This window comes from Calidris pugnax, unplaced genomic scaffold (assembly GCF_001431845.1).
Source record: "Calidris pugnax isolate Ruff unplaced genomic scaffold, ASM143184v1 scaffold4, whole genome shotgun sequence".
NCBI classification, from domain to species: domain Eukaryota; kingdom Metazoa; phylum Chordata; class Aves; order Charadriiformes; family Scolopacidae; genus Calidris; species Calidris pugnax.
The window spans coordinates 3,133,778-3,156,005 of NW_015090781.1; the positions used below are offsets into that span (position 1 = coordinate 3,133,778).

Consider the following 22,228-nt stretch of genomic DNA (forward strand, 5'->3'; position numbering starts at 1 on the left):
CCCCCCCCCCACCCCCAATTTCGTCTGCTTTTTACCCAGGGTGGAAGCTCGTTTGGAAACACCGCCGAGCAGGTGGTAACGATTTCTCCAGGGCCCTGCGTGGAGCCTTTTTGTCCTGGGTGGCTTCTGCGGCTCCTCCCCACGGGCAGGAGCTGCCAGGTTCAGGCCTGTGTTTGCTTTCCTTTCTTTTCCTTCCCTTTCGCAAGCGCCAGGCCAAGCCTCCCTCCTCACCCACCACGGCGGCGGCAGGCCTCCCGAAAGCAAAACCCCACGTGCTGCCTCTAATCAGCAGGTTGGATCTAGGGCAACTTGGAAATCAGCTGGAGCAGGAGGAGGTGGGGAAGAGACCTACGCACACTGAGTTACAGCTCCTGAAGCTGGCAGAGGGCTGCCAGCCCGTGGCTACAAAGCCACGCGGGTGCCCCGGTCCCAGCGCTGGCACCCTCAGATGGTGGCTCATCTCCTCCACACCGGCCCCAGATGAGACCCCAGGTGAGGTCTTCATGAAGAGGACAAGGGCCACCCTTACCCCACGCCCTGCAGACCCTTGGCAGGGCTCAAGGTTGGGCTCAAGTTGCTCAGCATCACCCAGAGATGAGGGTCTGAGCCCTCCCCACCACCTGGATCTTTTAGGGTCAGGAATTTCACTGAATTTCACTGAATTTTAGAGTTGGAAGGGACCATAGAGATCATCTAGTCCAACTCCCCTGCTGAAGCAGGATTGCCCAGAGCTAGAGCATGTTACTCAGGACTGCATCCAAGCGGGTCTTGAAAATCTCCAAGGAAGGGGACTCCACAACCTCCCTGGGCAGCCTGTTCCAGGAAGAGGAGCAGGAGCAGGGTGCTCCCATGGGGAACCCAGCTGACATGCTGCTCTCGGGGTGTCTGCCAGGGTCCTGCCCCCCAAAAAACGCTGTGGGTGAGAGGGAGAGCACAGAAGCTTGAATCCCCCCCCAGTCCCCACGCACTGACGGGTCCCAGCCAAGGAGGGACCCACTGGGGTGCTCCTGTGGACTGGGTGGCTCCTGTCACCCTCACACACACTCACCAAGCAGCCACCATCCCCTCGCCCAGCACCAGATGCCAGGACCCCTTCCCTGTCCCCTCTCCCGGGGACCCCAGGAGAGCAGAGCAGAGATGACACCTACCTCCTCCAGCGCTCCCCGTCCTCCCTCCCTTCCCCTCCTGTACGCTCCAGTGGTTAATTACCATTTCCTCCTCTCCTTGGGCAAAACCCCAGCGTCTCCTCCACGCCTCGCCGTGCCTCACCTTGCCTCTCCGCCCACCCTGCGGAAGCGGGATGGATGCCCACGCACCGGGGGGCCGGGGTCACCCGCCACCTTTCCTGGCCGGACCCCATGAGTCCTGCTCCCCAGCAGGAGGGCAGGCTGAAGCAGCAGGCAGGGATGGGGCTTTTGGGGCAGCCCCCTCTTACCCAGGAATGGGGGGGTTCAGGTGCTGCCGGGGGGCCGGTCCCCCACATCCTCTCCTAACCCCATCCCCCTGGCAGAAGCGCTGCTGGGGGCTGTGGGGATGGTTATGGGGGGAACTGGTCCGTGAGCGATGGGGAAGGGGGTGTCCAAGGCTCCCTCCCCCTCCTGGGCACCCTGCACGTCCCGTCCCGTCCCGTCCCGCAGCGATGCTGCCCTCCCACGTGGCTGCAAAAGCCCAACCCGGCACAAATTGGAGCCTCGTTAGCTCCTGGCCTGGCAGTGGGGTAATTAGTGCATGAGCAAAAGAGCGAGCAGAGCCCGGCGCGTTCAGCAACTGCCTATTTACAGGCCCGAGCTTGCGAGGCTTTAATTAATTAGCGCGAGTCATCGGCAGCTGGAAACAGATCTATTTTCAGAGCCTTCGCCTGCTCTGCTGCCCCCGTGAGATTAACTGCAGGAATTTAGGGCCCCACGAGGTTGAAGGCCAGGGCCTTGCTCTTATTTGCACGGCTTTCCCAAGAGCCGGAGCGGGATGCGGGAGGGAGCCAGGGAGGGATGTGGGATGGAATCAGAGTGGGATGTGGGTTGGAGCCGGAGTGGGATGTGGGGGGGAGCCAGGGTGGCATGTGGGATGGAGTCAGAGTGGGATGTGGGGGGGAGCCAAAGTGGGATGCAGGATGGAGTCAGGGTGGGATGCAGGTGGGAGCTAGGGTGGGATGCAGGATGAAGCCAGAGTGGGATACGGGTGGGAGCCAGGGAGGGATGCAGGTGGGAGCCAGAGTGGGATGCAGGAGGGATCCAGGGAGGGATGCAGGTGGGAGCCAAAGTGGGATGCAGGTGGGAAGCAGGAAGGAGTCAGAGTGGGATGGAGGAGGGAGCCAGGGTGGGATGCAGGATGTAGCCAAAGTGGGATGCAGGTGGGAGCCAAACCGGATCGGACCCCCTCCCACAGCCAAACCAGGAGGTCTTGCTGGTGCTCCCACCTCAGCCTGGAGCCAGCAAAAGGCTGGAAGGGGCATTTCCCTTCGGAGCAGCCCTACAGCCCCCAGGACAGCCTGGAGCACAGGGCCCTTTGGGTCATGCCACGGAGCCTGGGGAAACAGCCCTCCCCACGGCCACGCAAGGAGATTCTATCCCCAGTACTCTCTTCTCCCCCTCAATCCAAACAGCCTTTAGAAAAAGGAAATGCTTTAGTGACCTGATCGCGAGCCCAGAGCCTGGTTACTGTTTAATTTCTTCTTGTTGTCACTTAAACAGCGTGTCCCACGGAGAGAGGGTTTGTCCCACGTCACATCCCTGTCCACGCCAGGGTCGGCTGCCCTTTGCCCGTCAGAGCACAGCCCCACCGCTCCGGCACACGGCACGGCCAGGGGGATGCCCACGGTGTGTCCAGGCTCAGCTGGTCCCGTTGGGTTCATCAGCTGTGCCAGAAAACCCTACCCCTTTCCACCGGGCAGCAAGTAGAAACACCCACAGCATTTCACCCCTCTGATGCCCACAGAGCCAGATTCTGTGGGTCACAGAATCAGGGAATTGTCAGAGTTGGAAGGGACCTCTAGAGACCCTCCAGTCCAACCCCCCGGCCAAAGCAGGGCTGCCCAGAGCACATCACTCAGGAGCATCCAGGTGGGGCTTGAAGATCTCCAGAGAAGGGGACTCCACACCCTCCCTGGGCAGCCTCTGCCAGGCCTCTGCCACCCTCACCCCAAACAAGTTCTTCCTCCCATTGGAGTGGAACTTCCCATGGTCCAGCTTGTGCCCGTTGCCCCTCGTCCTGTCCCTGGGAACCACTGGAAAGAGTCCGGCTCCATCCTCCTTCAACCCCCCCTTTAGAGACTTGGCAGCATGAAGAAGGTCTCCCCTCAGCCTTCTCTTCTCCAGGCTGAAGAGCCCCAGCTCTCTCAGCCTTTCCTCAGCAGGGAGATGCTCCAACCCCTCCATCCTCTCTGTTGCCCTACGCTGGACTCTCTCCAGCAGTTCCCTGTCCCTCTTGAACCGGGGAGCCCAGCACTGGATGTGGTATTCTGGTTGTTCCAGTTGAAGCCAGGGCAGCTCTCCTGTTTCACTTGGCACTGCACCCCCCTCCCGGCCGGCATCCCAGATGACGAGAGGAATTATAACAGGGCCACAGCGCCGTGAAATATTGATGGGATTATCGCGGATCAGCTCTCCCAGCACACATGCTGCCCGAGCCCCGAGCCCAGGGGGCCAGTGACCTGCCTGCACTCAGGTTGCAGCCCAAAACCAGGTCCTCCCTACCCCAACCTCTTGCCTATGCTAAAAGACATCTCTCCAGCCACCCCCCCTTCCTGGGGGGGACATGGGGAAACCCCATCCCAGCACAAGGTGACGTGCATTAAGTTGTTCAATGCGTGACACCGCGGTGCCTCGGGCTCTGCTGGGGGTGAGGCATTGCCTGGTTTGGCAGCCGCTGCCACCCTGGGACCCAAGGGACCCCTCACCCCACCTGCAGCCCCTGGCAGCCCCCCCTCCGTTCCCCTTGCCCCTCTCAAGTTCATCCCACACGGCCAGGACCACAGGGGATGCCCCAGGCACGGGCTGGCAGGAGACCCCTGCCCTCCCCACCGCTGCGTGGCCCCGCTCCCACCCCTGGGAACCAGGTTTGGCCAGGAAGAGGGTTTCATTGTGGGTCACAGCAGCGTGAACACAAACAGCTTCTCAGGATCGGGTAACAGCCGGCATTAAATTGGAAATGTGCTGGCAGAGGCACACACCACGGCAGCAGCGTGGCACGACAACCCCCCCATCCCTGGATTTTGGGGTTGTAGCACTGATGGGGGGTGTCAGTGACCACCAAAACCTTTGTGTCTCACCAGGATCCGCAGCCTTTGGTAGGAAACTGCTTCCTGGGAAGGTTTGGCTCCCCTCCCAGCAGTGCCTGCAGCCTGCCTTGCCCTTGCTCCCCCCTGAGCAAGAAAAGGGAGTCAAACCCCCAGCCTCTGGGGTTGGGTTTGCCACCCTCCTCGGTCCGAGGGGCAGCAGGCAACCGACCCTTTCAAGCTCTGCTCTCCAGGCTGGTTTGAAAGTCAGGAGTTACAAAATCACGGCACTCCAGGAGCTGGGGATTTATGAAATCCACAAAAGAGTTGTGAAACTCATTCTAAAGCCGTGCCAGCCCACACCGCGCCGAGACACGCGTTGTAACGTCACAACCACGGGCAGAAAAACGGGTATTTTTTTCCCTTTTGACACAAGAAAGCAACGACAAGCAAACCAGCCTTTCTCCTCCATCCCTCAACCACACTGCTGGACCAGCATCACCACTCTGCCCGTCCCCATGGGAAGAAAACCCCGGTGGGGAGCACCCCAGCTCCACACCACGGGGTCAGGCTCACTGCTCCAGCATCCCCCATCACAGCCGTCCCCTCTGCCCACCCCAGGACCAGCCTGCCCAGCCTGGGGGGCTGCGTCAAGCAGAGGAGCAGGAAAAAGCCACCGGTGGTGCCTGGAGGCCAGCGGTGACACTCGGGGCTTCCCAGGAGCTGAGCACACACTCACCAGGCTGAGCTTTGCTTCTTGAGAGCGTCACGGACTCATCCAGCCGAGCGTGATGCTCCACAGATTAGCCCCGGGGGGGAAAAAAAAAAAAAAAAGAAACAATATTCCAGCGGGCACAGAGCATGAGAGGCTCGGGAGCCTCTTCCCTTGGAGTCATTGAGCAAACTTTCCCAACCAGTGTTTCTTTGGGCCAAGAGCCAGCGAGGAAAATTACAACGGCAGAGGAATTTGTCTGAGAAAGTTAGAAGGAGTCGGGGAAAAAGGCTGGGGAAGGCCAGAAGGCAGCCCAACAGCCACCCCCTGCTGCAGCCACTTCAACCCAGGGCTCAGTTTTGGGTCAGGACAGGATTTTTTCCCCCCTATCTGCCCCGTTTGCTGCTCCGACTTCCCGCAAGATGAGATGCTGGATTTACCCCCTGCAAGTGTCTGGCAGTGGAAACGGGGGATGTTTTGCCCCAAGCCATTTGCTGATGGAGGCTGCCAGGTGCTCCTGCAGCCACGGAGCCCCGAGCACGGGTGCCAGGGTGGATTTTCTCAGGGGAGAAGCAGCTGAGTCACAGCAGCCTCCGATCTGTTCCCACAAGCCCGGCTGCCAGAGAGACACGGGGGGTTCAGGGGGGGCAGGAGCTCGCACAGGGAGCCGGCGGGATGAGGGTGGCTGGTTTGCAAACCTCCCCGAGCTGGTGGAAAGCAGGTCCCTGGCTCGGGATCTGTCAGCTCCACACCTGCAGGGAAAGGCTGGCGAGACTGCGGGAGGGCAGGCTCCTGACCTGCCTTTCAACCGGGTAGGGCTGCTTCGGGATGCTCCTTGCAGCACGGGGGGGAAAGGGGGGGGAAAACACCAGCAGCCGCTGGGAATCCCGTGGGAAAGGCAAGGGTGGTGTTTTGGGGTTCAACGTGGGGTGTCATCCCACCCATGGGGCAGGAGCGGGACCACGGTGGTTGCAGGGGAGGCAGAGCCCCAGCTCCAGCCCCAGGAGAATCACAGGATATTCCCAGTTGGAAGGGACCTTTTTGATCATCGAGTCCAACCACAAGAAGGGACTGGCTCAGCTGGACACCAGCAGCCCCTCTGCCCATCATCCCAGCTGCCCTCAGGGGGGCTCCAGCCTGGCCAGGGAGCACAGGGGGGGGGTCTCTCCCTGTGTCTCTGCAGCCCTCTGCGTGGTGGGTCGCTGGCACACACTGCTGAGAGCAGCAACACGTGTCCCTGGGGGTCCATGGGGGCTTTGGGGCAACACCCCTGGGTTTTATGAGCTGCCCTTTGGGGTGAGCTGACCTGCACCCCCAGAGGGTGTGTGTAACAGCCCCCACCAGGAGGGTGTAAACAGCCCCTGGCAGCCCCCAGCCAGGATCCACGTCCCCACAGCTTCACCTTTTGACCATCTGAGCCCCCAAACCCAAACCAACTCAGCCCAAAGCCTGGCTGACCCGTGGGCAGCCCCTGCCTCTCCTTCCCGGGCACCAAATGCCACCTCTGCCACCCAGAAGGAACCAGGAGGAGCAGGGCAGTAAATAACCCCCATGTGCAGGCAGAGCCCTGGCGAGCAGAGCCGGGCACATCCATCACCCTCCCGGCTTTCCCTCGGCTCTGACACTTTGATAGGGGCGGGCGAGGGGGTGGGGGAAGGAGAGGAGCTTCCAAAATTGATGAGCTGGGATTTAAAAATACATCTCCTACGAAGCGCTGCAAAACCCGGCGAGCGGCGAAGGCGAGTGGCTTAGAAGCTGCCACTGGGGAAGGAAGGTGAAAGCTGTGCCTGCCTTAAAAAGAGGGATTTGGGGAGGCCTTAAAAAGAGGGATTTGGGGAGGCCAGCGCGGCCGATGGCGCAAACCACCTTCCCGTTGGGATTGTTTTGCAGATCACAGCTCCCTGTGCCCCACATCACAAGTGAAATGAAAGGTATGAGTAACAAACGACGGGTTAAAAGCCCCTCCAGCCCCGTGGTAAGGTCAGCCTAAGCACAGCCAGGATGGGGACCATCACCTTCAATCTCCTGGAGTTTCTCCTCTCCATCCCTGACCTCCTGCTGCTCCACAGGCAGCCAGGCTCCCAGCTCCGCTCTGAAACGGATCCCCTTATGCGAAGGAAAGAGTGTCAATTTAGCTGTAAATTCAGCCGAAAACAGCTCTACCGCAGGGAATTGCGTATCAAATGATAAAAGCCAAACAAAGGTCAGGAAGAACCACCACAACATCCCAGCCCTTGGTCTCCACAGATGGACTCTCCCCCAGCAGGGTGCCGCAGAGCGAGCAGCTGAAAAACAGTACCAGGTCATTAAAAAACATCTAAAAGTCATTTAGCCTGAGTGACAACGATGCTCAGAGCCAGCTATTTGTCTGCTGAGATAAAATGAGCTATTTCCAGCCCATCTTCTGTTGCAGTTTTCTTTTTAAAGTGGGAAAGGACTGAAAAACTGCTGAGCCCACAGCCTCGCCGGGGCTGCCGCAGGGGCACGGTGTGGGGAGCATCACCAGGAGCTGCCCTCATCCCTCCCGGGGCCGTCACACTCCCACCTCCTCTGGAAGGACCTGGAAGATGGTCCCCGGGGCCACCACCGCATCTCTGCCGAGTTACAGTGCTGCTTAGGATGATGGCTTTGCCATGGAAACATCTCCCTCCTAACAACACATCTATCAGCACAAGTCCCCAAAGCAGCCCAGCATTCATTACACGCTCATTTTTGCCTCCCTGTGACCAGAATCTTCTCCTTCCCATGCTTTTCTTCCTCTTTTTTCTTTTTTTTTTTCCTTTTCTTTTTTTAAACTTCTGGGTTAATCCACGGAAAGCATCGCCTGAGCCCAAGGTTCCCCTAAGATCTCCTCATAAGGAGATTTTTGGTGGGCTCTTTAGATCCACGGAGCATTTCAAATGCTCAGCGTTAAATATTGCAGGTGGGACATAACTCTAAAAAAGTGGAGCCAACCTTGCTCTGAAGCTCTGTGTCAAGTGAAATTTCTCTGCAGCCTTTGGGAATTGATTCGCTCCTCGTCTCCCTGTAGCGTTCAACCGAGTTAATGTATTCCAAAGCTTGACTATTTTTTTTTTTAATTTTTTTTTTTTTTCCCCCTACGTCATCAGATTTTGGGAAGCTGCGGCGAGGTGCCTGAACAAGCAGTTTTTTTTGCCCTCGGGTGTTTTCTGAGCGGGCTGCATCCATCACCTCCTGGTGGCTTCAGCATCTCTTAAGTACAAATGGGACGCTGGAGAGTCAGCCCAATCCCTTTGATGCGTGTTCCTGCGTAGCCATACAGCTAATTTACCTTTATGAAAAAAAATAAACCAACAAAACAAAGAAAGGAGAGGAGGGAGCTATTATGAAGGATGGTGTGGAGGCCAGCAGGTCGGGTTAATGAGCTGCCCTCCGAGCACCCAGGCTGGCTGGAGCCAGGAGCAGGGCTGAGTCAGTCCTTCGTGGGGCAGGGACAGGCTGAGGAGTCCTACCCCCCTCTTTTGGGCCACCCCTTAAAGCTCCAGGGTCGGTGGTTGGATGGTGTTTTCCCAGGGGGGTTCCCCCCTGCGTTGGGCTTGGACCAACCCACCCCCCTAACCCAGCCCCAGCTGCATCCCTGAGCTTTGGGGAGATAGGGAGGGGGGGAAATAGGAATTGGGATAAATCAATCCACCCTCAGGTCTCACACCAAGGCCACCCTGCGCCAGCAATGTCACCGAGCTGCTCCCTGGCAAGGACAAGGACACGTCCCAGGCGAGGGAGGGAGGGAGCAGGGAATTTGCCAGACACCCGTCACGATGGTTTATTCTTGTCATTTCTGACCCTGGGGGTAAGAAGAAGACAGGAGCACTGCAGGCACGAAACAACAAGCTTTGTGGGTCATATCAGCCTGTAAAGTGCCATCAGGAACCACAGCACGAAGCGTGAATAATGCTCCCTTTATTCCACCCTAGACCTCAACGCCCTTTAAATAAATGCAAATGGTTGTTTATGGACGGGGTTTGTACGAGATGCCTCCCCAGGAACATGGGGCTGGAGCAATAATTTTGCCATCTCCACCATAAACCAGTCAGAGCAACCACGGGGCTGATAGGCTTAGAGATAGTCCAGGGCATCCCGGGCGAAAAGAAGAGCAGGGAGATCATTGTAAATCTTCCTGGCACAGATTTACGCACTATCCATTAACCACACGTCCTTCCAGGCCACCCTCCTTCTCTGCCAAGGACAGCCAGGCAGGAAAAACTCGGAAGGACTCCAAGCCTGGAAAGCCACCTTGAAGAACGGATGGCATCGTCTCTGAAAAGCCACCAACAGTCAACCTCATTGACTTTCCTTAAATCCTTTCAGCAAATAATGACCTCGGTTGCCCCAAAAACGATCTGATAATGGAAAGGGAGGGAGAGATCATCATGGCAGTGAGTCATCATCTCCCCGGCACCTTGAACTCCCTTCTCTGCAGGGCCAGAAGCCACGCTCCCAGCCGGAGCAGGGTGAGGTTGCCCCCAAGAGGTAAATCTGACACAGCAGCTGGAAAAGGGGGGAAATGCTGAATTCTGAAGATACCACCTAGGAAGGACTCTTTAAAAAAAAAAAAAGTCTCCTCATGTGCTCTTATTTTCAGCTTTGCCACCAGCTGAAAACATCTGTGGATGGGGTGGGAGGGGAGAGGAAGGTCAGCGTCGGCGAGCGGTTGGTTGGGTGTTAGTGTGTCCTGCTGGAGCTCCTCAACCACACGACTCGTTTTCCCAGATTCGCTTGCAGCGTCATTAGAAAGATCAAAAAACCAGCCACTGGGTTTCCTCCAGCCACACGAGACACCTGAGCCCCTACGCCTCGCCAGGTTCCTCCTGAGCAAGGGCTGGTGGTGCCTTCAAGAGCACCTTCTGTCTCAGGAGCAGGAGAGATTGTGGACACAACAGATGGTTTGGAAACTGCGAGAAGGCACGACGTGAAACCCCTCAGCCACCCAACATAAAGCATAGAGGCAGCCCATCCTGCTGGACCAAAATCCCAGTGGCATCACAGGGGGCAGAGGAGCAGGAGGGACGCCTGGGGTCCCGTCCCCCCCCAGCACACTCCCTCTCACCCCCCGGGGATCAGCAGCTCTCTCAGCCAGGGGTGGCCACTCTGATTTCATAGTCCCTGATGGATTTTTCTGCTGCGAAACGCTCTCTGAACCTCTAAGCTTTTAGCATCCACGCCATCCTGAGGCAAGTGGATCCCCAGCTCCTGTCTCCTTTGGTTTGCGTCGAGCCTTCCTGCTAATAAAAGAACTGCAGAGTCTGAGGCCAAATGACAGAGCAGCATCGAACCACTTCTCTCTATTTACCCTTTTTTTTTTTTAAGCCATTTCATTGTCGAGCTTCCCCGTCTTACTTTCCAACATCTCAACTCTCTCTGAGGGGGAGAGACAGCGCTGATTTAAAGCCACTGCAATTTATTCCTGCCCTACACACACACACACAGATTCCCTCCCGATGGAATCTGTGACATAATTCAGATTTTAACCATTCCTCGAGCCGTTTTTCGAGAAGTGTTTAAAATCCCCAGCCCAGATGTACCCGGGGTACTCACTGCTCCTGCTCCCTGCCCGGTTCAGCTGAAGAGCATCCCTGCATCCCCGGCCGCGGCGCCCGGCTCGCTGTCAGCTCCAAACTGGAAGCATCATCCCCAGAATGACTCGTCGCCGCTCGCTCCTGCCAGACTCTTAATTACGAGGAAGGCTGACACAGTTTCTCAGCAAACGGTGCTCGCCTACTGCAGGGAAAAAACAGAATGAGGGCATGAAAAAAAAAAAATTAAAAAAAAAAATAAAATGGGCTAATAAGAGAAAAATCAACCAGAGGGAAAAAAAAAAAAAAAACCCCACCTCATGCTGGGCAAACCTTACCATAACAATGCTGGAGCTCAAAAATACTGAAAATAAAAATAGGTTAGTACACAGGGGAGGGCAGGCAGCGCCCCACAAACGGGGAGGAGGGCTGATGGGCAGCGTGGCATCGCGGCATCCCCGGCTGCCAGGCCTCTCCCCGGGCAGAAGGGCCAGGCTGGGTTCCCTGCTCACAGATCAATGTCCCTCAGAGCCCAAAAGATGCTGCCCGAAGAGCCCACGGCGTGATTTACACCACCTTTATAAAAGCCCACAGCATGAATAAAGCACAAAACTTAATGCCCAGCCATCCCCTCCCCGCTGCCGAGCCCGGCAGATGGAAGATGCTATTTTTATTCCAAGGGCAACCTGGGGGTCAGCCTGGAGAGTCAAGGGCCCCCCCAGCTTCTCCTGCCTGCACCCCCAGAGCCAGGACTTCCATCTCCAAGCAGGGTTTGAGAAGAAGAGGGAAAGCTCTGGAGCCATCAAGCCCAGCCCTCAGGTGAAGGGACGCTCGCCCCCTTGCACAAAAGCAGCAAAAAAATTAAAAAAAAAAAAATCTCTTTACCCCTTTTTTGCTCTTCTCTGGGAGAGGGAAGGAGCATGGCTCTCCTTGCTTCCAAAGGGAAAGGCCAGGAGGAGGGGGTGTGTGAGCGTGGCCCTCATGGCCAGGAGCCCTCCCCTACGTGTCCCACCGGCCAAACCTGCCTGGAAAAGCTGGAGGTGTCCCCCCGGGCTGATGGTGAAGCCGCCTTGATGACAAGGGAAGGGAAAGATTCCAGTTTCCATCCCCTCCCCTATGACCTCCCCAGGGGGAACTGGGAGGCGGCAGGGAAGCTGAAGGTGAAACCCCAGGCAGAGAACAAGGGGAGGCATTCAAAGACACATCCAAATGCTGCTTAAAAAACCCAAAATTCACCTGGAAATACATCCTCACCAGCAGCCCGGAAGGTTGGGGAGCAGCTTTCATCGCCCAGACTAAAATATCAAGGTAGGAAGATGCAAATGTTTTTCTTCTCTCACCACCTCAGCCCTGCTTTTGACGGCGGATAAATTATTCCCTTTCAAATTCCTTAACTGCAAAGGCGAGGAAGGGCTGGCTGGAAAAAGCAGCAGGCAGGCAAAACACTAAAAGCACCTCCGCAAGGAGAAGCCCTTCGAGGAATTTACTTTCTCCAGGATCCTCCCCCTCCTCGGCAGCCCCCGCACTTGAAAGCCCTTTTCAACACCCAGATAAGAAGGGGCCCCAGCACAGAAGTTGGCAAAACATCCAGGAGGAGAAACACCAAGATATTTCACAGCCCCGGGGGGGAAAGATGGGAAAAGGGCAATTTGAATGTCATTAAGAGCGTTCTGATAGCTTAAACCACAAGGAACGAGCTAAATCCATTAAGGATTGTCTGACCTCTCCAGGCAGCCCCTTCGGAGCTCCAAGGGTGGGTCCCACAGCAGCCCCCCAAGGCTCCTCCAAGCTTCTGAGGTTGGTTGCCCACACAGCACCCGGCCAGTCCCCGGAGTCTGTCCTCTTTTGGGGACACTGGAACCAGCACCGACACACCAGTGCCACAAGCTGCTGGGGAACTTTGCTTTCCACTGGGAAACTTTGGGCAAAGTGGTTTCTCAAGAGCTCATGAGCCCAGGGACCAAGTCCCCAGAAGAATTAGGAGGGTCACCTCCAGCAGCACCCTTTCCAGTTTGTCCCTTCCAGTGGAAAACAAAGTCCCACAATCCCTAAAAGACAGCGGAAAGAAGAAACCTAAACATACAAAACCAGCCTTGAAGCATTCCTCCTAGTGGTGGGGTCAGCAGAAGAATCCTCTCTGTAACCAACTGCCTGGAAGCATCTGCCTGACCTTCCAAGAGACAGCATGGTCTCCAGCGCCCACAGCCCACCCCTGGGCTAAGTGACCTCTGAAGACCCAGAGCTGGCTGTTAGATGATGCTATAAGCACGAGCTCCTCTGATGGAGATGGGCCTGGTTCATCTGTGCCAGGAAAATTAACACTGCAGTAGCCAGCCCTCGTTATTAAAGAGGTCTTTTTCCACATTGGAAAATCCCCTCATGGATTCCACCTCTAAAATCCTCTCACGAGGCACTCTCAGCAGCTGCTGGGCCGGGAAGAACAGCACACTGGATGCGTTTGTTCCACTCATCTGCTTTTTTTCCCCCAAAAAAGATTATTCTTCTCAAGCTCAACCAGCCAGCACCGGGGACTTCAGAGAGTTCCTGCAGCCACCGCATCAATGGAGCGTCCGTGTCCTCCTGACCTTCAGCCAGAGCTACCTGCGAGTCCTTAATCACTTCTGAAATCCCCCTCCATTACCAACTTCCACAGCAAGAGCAGGAGATGTGCAAACACAATCCCTGGCAGGTTTCTTCCACTTAAAGCCAGAAGCTTTTTTCTTTTTTTTTTTTTTTTTTTTCATTTTTAAGCCATACAGAAGCTTGGCAAAAAAATAAGGAGAAAAAAAAAAAAAAAAGGCAGAGACACAAAGGTATATTTCATAGCCAGCCTTTAATTCTTTTTTGTGTGTACGTCTGTGATGACTGCAATAAAGTGCACCTAATTTCACATGAAATGAGATAACATGGCTCTTAATACAGCCAACATAATACCAAAAAAGACAAAAAACCTCAGTGCAAAAAACTCTTATCTGAAGACAATCAACCGAAGCCGTAAAGACGTTCCCTGCGCAAACAGCCTTTTCCCATCCACGCCGCTCCTGGCTGGGGGCCACCAAATGAGTCTGCACAAAACACACGAGGGCAGGGGGGTCTCTATTTCACTTCCAGGGGTCCCCAAACTCAGCATCCCTCTCCAAGGCCCCTCGGGATGGTGTCCGTAGGGATACCAGGGAGCTCCTGTTCCACCCACCTCTAGACCCAAGCAACCGGGGAATTACTCCTCGGTGAAAAATAAAAAAAAAAAAAAAAAAAAGAGATGGGAGAAAAAATCCAGATAAATCAAGAAGGGGGAGAGTGAAAGAGAAGGGGGAAACGCCAGGATGTCTACACAGGCATTGGGCATGGAAACACAGGGCTGGCCAAGCTAGGAATGACTTTCTCCATTTATAGTAGGCTCCCTCAGCTGCAAGCCCAAAGAACTACGACGTGTGTGTGGCCCCTGAGACCAAAATAGGACCCACTGCCATCTATTTTATTTTTTTTTTTGTGAGGCAGAGCTGAGGCGTGCCTGTTTTGTCCGGGGACATTTAATTAGAAAAGCATGTCTGGTTTTTATTTGTTCTTATTAAATAAAAGTAAATATCAAAGTGGTTATTTCATCTGGAAAAAAAAAAAAAAACAAAACAAAACAAACACCACCCCAGCAGTTTCAACGTGCTTGAACTGCAGTTCAAAGTGGTTATTTCATCTGGAAAAAAAAAAAAAAACACAACAAAACAAACACCACCCCAGCAGTTTCAACGTGCTTGAACTGCAGTACAAAAGCTGTTCATCTAAACCCCTCCCCCTTTCCTTCTCCAAAATATACAGGACAGCAACTTACACTTTACATGGTAAGAAAAATATATACACGTTACGTACAGTAACCATTCTGCAAGGTTTTTCAATTTTATACAACATTAGTGAGGAAGAAATATAAACATTAATAAAATTACATACAATATATTCAACAGAGTAAGCAACTGCTACCAGAGGGAAGGTGCATCCGCTATCGGAGTCAGGCAGAGAAAAGGAAAGCATTTCCATACCTATAAACCACCATGTCTTTTTTGTTTGTTTGTTTTAAGCAGTTCTATTGCCAAAAACAAAGATACCCTTTGAGGTAGATTCTTCCAATTCTTAAACAACGTGTTGAGATTAAAAAAAAACCAAAACCACACAACAAAAAAAGGGATTTTCTCTTCCTTCCCTCCCCTGGACAATGCCAGCAGCGTAACTTGTGGTTGAAGGAAGATAAGCTGATTACCCTGGGAAGGGCACGGAGCTGCTGCAGTCTCAGGCTGACTCTCTAACATTTGAAATGAAAGACAAAACATTTAATATGAATTTGCAAATAAGACACTTTCCCTAGAAGACATGTGTCCATTATGTAGCAGTTCCTTTATATGAAATATACATAATTAAATCTGAAGTTTTTTTTTTTTTTAAGCCTTATTTTTACATTCTCATCTCAGAAAGTTGTAGGGAATTCACCATACAAGACAAGACAGTCATCTACAAAAATTAAAAGGAACCAGTATTATAAAACGTACATGTTGGTATTATTAAAAATCTCACTTGTTAAGCACCAGCTGGTGCCTCTACTCAATATTTTAAACCTTCTCTTCATATATACACACACATCCTACAGGAAAAAAACCACAGTGTAAGATTGAAATAATGGCATTTGCACGGAGAGTGCAGAAGGAGACTGCATTTTCCTCTGGTTATTTCCCAAGCAGCTCTTGGAGCTTTGCACACACACAAAGGAACGTGGACCTCCTACAGCACCCACAGCTTTTACACACCCGGGCCAAACCCTCAGCTCCTCGAAACTCCAGAGCTGCTATTTTAGAATGAGTATTTTCTCACTTTGGAGAAAGCGCTGAAGCCAGATAACAATTATGCTTCTCTCTTAAAAAAGCACTGACAACAACACTACCGGTGTAATAAGGTTTCATTTGTAACTTGGTTTTATAGAAACGCTTCCTGTGCAGTCACATCCACTGCACAAATCATGTCGGGAGGTGAGGAAATTCAGTTAAAATGAATGCATCACTGTCATAAAAAATTCTATTTTCTTACTGGATAAAACACAACCACAGAGGAAAGAAGCACCCACTTAACCTTTTTGGGCACAGCCAACTCTTCAGCTCCGTTTCCACCCTCAAAGCAACACGAGAGCAGCCAATTGCTCACATGCAACTGCCATATTTTATATGTTTTAGAGACACTGGATGGTCACACCAATTCTGTGTGCAGGCAGTTCTGTTACTCACCCCAGTTCTGAACCACCTCCTCACCTGCTCACAACAGGGGAAGGTCCAACACTGTTTCTGAGCTCACATTCAATGTCACGGGGCAGCTCTTTCCCAGCCATCCCAAAACAACACTTGCAGGTGTGTGCTGGCAAGAAAACAGGTACATATGGTTTTCAAATAACTCTTGTGATTAACAACAGGAACAAGAAAGCTTCCCTCAGGTTTCCATCCGATAAAATATTTCTAGCCAATTCAAACAGGGCTATAGAAATAGCTGGTTTGTTTGTTTTTTTTTTTTTTCTCAGTTTACCCACTTCAATTTTTCAGAATTAGTGTATTAAAAACAATGTTAGTCAAATTAGCTCCTTGTGTTCCTACTATTTGCCTGAATCAAGCTCAACTTCTAACTCAGGTGACTGATTTCTTCTGTTCCGACCAAGGTGAAGCTCCATTCATTCTACATCTTCCTTGGTTTCAGAGTTGTTCTGTTATTTTCCCTGAACTAGGCAAGGTTTCATGAATCTGGCTCCCAGAAGTCATGCAGTTTTCCCTAAAGAGTAAAAACAAAACAGTAACCAAGTCAGAAAACCAATGACAGAAGAAGAGTAGAGTCGGCAAATGCTTCACTTGAGGTCACCACAACATGTTGCAAATCCCTAGAATTTTATTCTGAAACACTTGCCAGTTTCCCCATATGTGGGTATGAACCCCAAATAGCTCTGAAAAAACAACTCAGAAAGAACTGCATTTTTATCAACTTTCATCCATTGCTAAGTAGCTTCTGCAGCCACACGTTACTGTCTAATTCCTTTCCCCCTCTATAACGAGAAATATCACACACACTACAAACGATGTCTCTTTCACACATTGCTAGGAGCAATTAATAGTCTTTACAGACAAACAGTTGATTACACAATTTTTAACCGAAATCAATACTAAGCATATATGCATAATTTAAATTTTGTGTAAGCAATAAACTACATTACTGGAAAGCTAAGCTTTTCCAAGACAGGTAGCTTTATATTCCAAGACAGGACTAACAGAAAGAAACCTTGCAACCTTGCAACCCTAGACTGGAAGAAACATCTCTGAATTCTGGATATCAGCAGAAATTACCCACCTATTCCACCAGGGCAAATATTAATGAGAGACTAACCATGCCATTATTTACTACTGCATACTTTTACAGGCTTTTCCTAATCGTTGCATGAAATTTGACGCATTAAAGGGGGAGCCATTAAACACAGTGTGGATAGAGCCCTGGACTCAAACGGTCTCGGTGTCACACAGCACCACAGCAGGAGGTGTATCACTGCATTCCTGCCCCCATGTCCTTTTCGAAGCATCTGCTAATAACTATAATCAGGGACAGACCCTGTGACTTAACTCCATACTAGCATTTTAGTGTATCACACAAACCATCTACAAAACCAGCACTTTGAAGGATAAAGGTGAAATCTTGGTTTTACTGAAGCTAGCAAAGTCAGAATTTTAATTAAAATCTACTCTAATATATCTATGTATATTCCACAGCCATGACATTTATTTTTTTTTTTAAATCTCTTTAAAAGACTACGTTATTTTCAAATGCTAAGAAAAATGAGTTAAATGCACCCAGGAATAGGAAAAGAGAGAAAAAGGTTTCGTTACGGTACCTGAGTAGGCCGAGTGGTTTGTATCATATCTTGCCATTTCCCATATATCCTAGCAACTAAATCTTTTACCTGCAAATTCAGATTGATTGCTTTAGCCATTTATGTTAAAAAAGCCAAAAATCATACCCCTCCCTGCCTCCCACCCCCCAAACCCCCAGATAACCCAAGACCCAAGGCTGACCAGGAGGGCACAATTTTACAGCTGGCACAAAGAATCACCACTTCAACTCCAGCCATATCCCCGTGATTTGGGACTCTGAATTCAAAGTTTAACTCCACACAAAGACATTGCAGGCACATGACTCCCCACGTGAAGTGTCTGGAATCAGCATATGAGCCTCTGGCCCCTAAACCCTCACCTCATCCTCCAGGTGAGTTGGGTTTGTTACACAAGTCTGATCTTGTGTATCTAGAGAAGGTGCCTGCAACTGCACTCACAAAAGCCAATTCTGCAGCACCGTCTGCTTCCGATACGAATTCCTTACATATAAACTGGTTTTTTTTCATAACCTCAAGCAGTAGCTTAAATCCAAGCCAATTAGAACTGAGGTCTGTGTTCAAACCCAGCACAGTGGTGTCCTCTGGAAGTTCCTTCACCATTACACATATAAATGACGGGGAAAACAGTAAGATTTCCCCCCCCTGAGTACAAGGGCTAGAGAAACAAAAGTGAAAGCAGCCCAAGATACAAAAATCCAAGGCAAAATTCATTTAACTTATTAAAAGGATCCATGCTCTACTGATCCAGCACAATAGAAAAGAAAAATCTTCTTGACTAGATGATCATAAACGTCCCTTCCAACCCAGACAATTCTATGATTTCAAATATTCCAGCATTGTATCAGCTCGGTAAACACAACTGCAAATGTTTGATTTAAAGCTGAAGAAGTCAAGGCTTTTCAAGCTGTGGTCAGACACTTCATCGCTGATCTGATTTGTCTTGCTCCGACGGCATGCAAGGCATCAAAGTCACAAAATCAGGACTATCATTAGCAAGCCTCACACCACAAAGCAAACAAAAGGCAATTATCCAAGCTCGATGCTGCATCACATATACTTCTGGCTTAAATCCACAACGTTTTTAACTAACTCATTAATTTTTAAATAAAACAGAGACATGCAAGATAAGGTAGTTTTTCAGTTCTCTGTATCCTGCCCTGCACGGAGCCTCTGCTCTTAAAAGTAGAGTCAACTATCAGTGACTGCCAGGAAAAGAAACTCTGTGGGTATGGAAGTTGAGATGCTGAGCTAAAAAGATGACAAGCTCACATTTTACAGTTGTTAAAGAGTCCCGTTGTTAGCAAAAAGAGTATTTTTAGTGCATTAAGAGGGACATGTATTTATGTACATGAGAAGACCTGATGCAGAGAAACCAGAAAAAAAAACAAATTTAGAATTTCCAGGGCTGGGATGAGGGAACAACATGCACCAGGAACACCAAAAACCACCCCAAAAAACCAATTTGTCTTACCTTAGTTCGATAAAACAGCCTTGCATCTTCCCTAATATCACATTTTATGTGCTTATCTAAGGCACCACAAAGCTTCAGTAAGTGTTGCTAAATAAAGACAAAAGCATACAAGCTAGTTAAATTCTCCACATCAAAACCAAAACCTTCCTTATTTCAATTTAAAAATTGCATCCTTCAATTTGAAATCTTCCCAGACATGTAAAGTAATGTAGGGGGAAAAAAAAGAAAACAAGATCCTCTGTTAGATGCACCCAATAAACCAGTTCAAACAACTCTAAAAAAATAGTTTCAAAGTATAGCAGAGCTATACATCAGAAATTTCCAAGTTCCTACTAGCTAATTTGTAAATCTTTTCTGTCCCCAAAGTATCACACATAGTGCCATTCAGATCTTTTATCTGCAAAAGAAAGTTCTGAAGTTTCAATAGCTAAAAATAACCTTTTCAGTAATGACGACTCAGGTAATTTTCTTTTGTAGGAATTGGCTGAGCAGGTAAAACACATTCAAGGTTTATGCACTGATCTTCTTTCTCTCTAAGTTTCTGATTACTTTAATAAGGCAGTTTTGCAACTCCCTAATCTCCTGATAATGACTCCCAAGATCTTTCGCATTCTGTGAATTCCTTCATAAAATTCTTCTTTTCAACCTCCCCACTGAACAGCTGCAAAGAGGCTCCGCTCTGCAGAAGAGGTGAGACATCCTGAAATTCTACTTATAAACATTTGCTGGTGTCTCAAGAGCATTCCAGTTTATCCCATCTAACTGGAAGAGGACCAAAAAAAAAAAAAAAGAGTTTTATTGATTTTATACAGAGTCTAGGCTGCACAATATTCAGCCACACCCCTCTTGCCATTTGATGGCTCTAAGGTCAGTGAATAATAGACTTTCTTCATTAAGAAATACAGAGATGTCAAAAAATGTAAAAAAAGATCAAGTTCTCCACAAATCTTCAGGAAGGCAGTTGTAAAAAACAATCTCAAAAGACCATCACAATACAAATATTTTCTTTACCAATTATGCTTTTGTTTCAGATCACACTCTGATTATCTTTTTGCACCGAGCAGGGAACTGAGCCGCTTAAGCCCTGAAATGTAACCAAACATTCCTGCTTTGCCTCCCTCCAACCCTTCATGTGACAAGATTTCTTAACAGCCAAGAGCAATTCCACGGGGCAGAAGGCACCTTGCAGCAAGGAACTGGCAGCAAATGATCCCAGGGATCTGAACAGGATTAGCAAAAGGCTGAGCAGAAGCTATTACTTCACAGATGATCACACCACGCGGCGGGAAGGAACTATCACAACAGAGAAGAGACACAGTCCCAGCTCTCACCCCCAGCACGGAACACAGGGATGTGTTTGAACGTGTTTTATTGGATATTTTCAAAGCCATTTTCTTCTCAATTGAAAAAAATTTCAACCTTACTTTACTTCAAAAGTTCATAGGATCATTGGACTTCTTGGAATTTCTATGTTGAATTAATCTCCAGTTACCTTCTGAGAAAGATTAACAAAATGAATGTCTGCTGATCCACAGCTTTATGTTTAGAGGTAGTCCAATTTGCAGAAATGCAGAAGAGCTTTCTCTGCACTTACTGCAGAGAATGAAACCTCTTCTGCATTTATTTTGCCCCAAAACAAAAGCTTCTCCCCAGTGCTATTACCCACCGGCGATCTTCTATCACATGATAGCTCTCACCAAAATAAACCAAAAATGTATGATAAATAGTCTTTTAAAACCTAAAGATCCATCCGCTGAAGTTACTTACCCTTTGATTAGAATTTACAACATCGAAGAAACTGGCTTCGCTGACTAGATGGAGGAGGATGTAGATTAGGTAGTATGCCTGGAGAGAAACCAGCAGAGCTTTAGCAGTCAAAGCACAATCATAACCCTTCACATCTAGATAGAGCATCATCTTAGCCTTCTGGAATGATTCCTCCAGCAGCCAGATCAATGGACAAGTATGTCTACACATTAGCCTAAATAACTAATTTGAAACAGCACACTCATAGATTAGAAACACTTTAAAACAGTATTACACAGTTTTAAGTTAGATAAGTAACCTACAAAGCTTTCTGTAGTTTTAATTACTGAAAACTAAATTCAGCAGTTGGCTTTATCTTCCTATCATATACATCCACATCAAAATACTTGCCAAGAAATTTTATGATAGACTCAATTAACCAAAACAATACTCAATTGCTGGATGGGGGAAAATACTAAATTTTTCTAATACTTGTTTATAAAAAAAAGATCCTTAAGAGGTGCATGAATCCCCTTCTGAAGCCTGCAGGTGAAGGTCTGACTCAGCATCAGTTTTCACCGATTACATCTGAATGGAGGGAGGATGGTCCTCGGATTACAGAAGACAGGACTCAAGACATCCATGTGCCTTAGCTCTGCAGAAAAGATGATGATTGCCCTGTTTGTAACACAGCCTAATCCAGCTTCCTCTGTCACATGCTACTTCTTTCCTTCCTTCCTGACTATAATCAAAATTGAACATGAATAATATTTTAACTGATACAGATGAACACCAACAAATCAGTGTACTTACAGTTCCACGTACAGAACTGCCCTCAGAAATTAAAATCAGTGTTCTCAAAATTGTAGAAGATTCATAAAAAGACAAGTGCAAAAATGCACTGTCTGCTCTATACCTCCTGTTCTAGCTCTGTCTGAAGGTGGTCTCCATCTGCATTCTGCTGCTCCACTCCTCCTCTCATCTTCTTTAGCAGGTTAGAAGGTTTCATGTACACCAGATACTGAAGCAGAAGAGACATCTGCAAATACAAGCATTAACAAATTGAGCTGCCTTACTGGCCACAAAAAATTGAAACCAAGTGCCACTAAAGCATATTATCTCAACTAAGACAAGAATATAAAAGGGATTTTAAACTAAAATTGAGGTTTTCATGCTTTGGGTATTTTTTGACTATTCACAAATTAAGTGTTTGTACATTGCCTCGTTAAAAGATCAACCCTAGGAAAACAAAGTGACTCTACATGAACACAAAAAGAAGACCGAAGGAACCTTTTTCCAATGTCCCAAATGAGTATTAAGGCACATAAACAATAATGCAGTTACAAGGCGCAGAACACGCAGGTTCCACACAGCTTGAAAAAGATACTTCTAATATTGATCTAAACTAATAATTACTAATTGGTCATTTCGCGAGGTTCTTGAGAACAGGCTTACAGTATTAAAACATACTTAAATCCAAATAATAATAAACATGTTTTCTAAACTTTCAAATGATACACAACACACATATGCAGTACCTGCTTGTCACTGTCATCAGGTATCCCTGTATGGTTTTTATTAAGCAGCTTTGAAATAATCACTAGGCTAAGACGTCTTCTTACTTCCCTGAAAAACAATTTTTTGAAGTTATTTC

The 22,228-nt window shown here is 49.5% G+C and overlaps 2 protein-coding genes across 6 annotated transcripts in view; both read right to left on the reverse strand.

Annotated features, from left to right (window-relative positions):
• SEMA4G (sema domain, immunoglobulin domain (Ig), transmembrane domain (TM) and short cytoplasmic domain, (semaphorin) 4G) overlaps positions 1–11,780 on the reverse strand; it is a 41,144-nt gene extending 29,364 nt beyond the window's left edge. Inside the window, exons 1-2 of one of the 2 annotated variants that reach the window (XM_014960080.1) lie at positions 11,696–11,780; positions 10,482–10,664 (exon numbers count right to left, since the gene is read on the reverse strand). The gene's annotated coding sequence lies outside the window, so the exon portion shown is untranslated. Of the gene's footprint in view, positions 1–35; positions 57–10,481; positions 10,665–11,695 lie in introns of those variants that run through there. The other variant, XM_014960088.1, reaches the window with a different exon arrangement.
• Positions 11,781–14,145: 2,365 nt separating this feature from the next.
• Positions 14,146–22,228, reverse strand: part of SLF2 (SMC5-SMC6 complex localization factor 2) — a 33,239-nt gene continuing 25,156 nt past the window's right edge. For all 4 annotated transcript variants that reach the window (XM_014959886.1, XM_014959878.1, XM_014959870.1 and 1 more), the window contains 6 exons: positions 22,113–22,200; positions 21,491–21,613; positions 20,596–20,673; positions 18,829–18,915; positions 17,358–17,426; positions 14,146–16,252 (listed from right to left, as the gene is read on the reverse strand). In XM_014959886.1, coding sequence (XP_014815372.1) covers positions 16,217–16,252; positions 17,358–17,426; positions 18,829–18,915; positions 20,596–20,673; positions 21,491–21,613; positions 22,113–22,200 — 481 coding nt within the window. In that variant the 3' untranslated portion in view covers positions 14,146–16,216. The remainder of the gene's footprint in view (positions 16,253–17,357; positions 17,427–18,828; positions 18,916–20,595; positions 20,674–21,490; positions 21,614–22,112; positions 22,201–22,228) is intronic.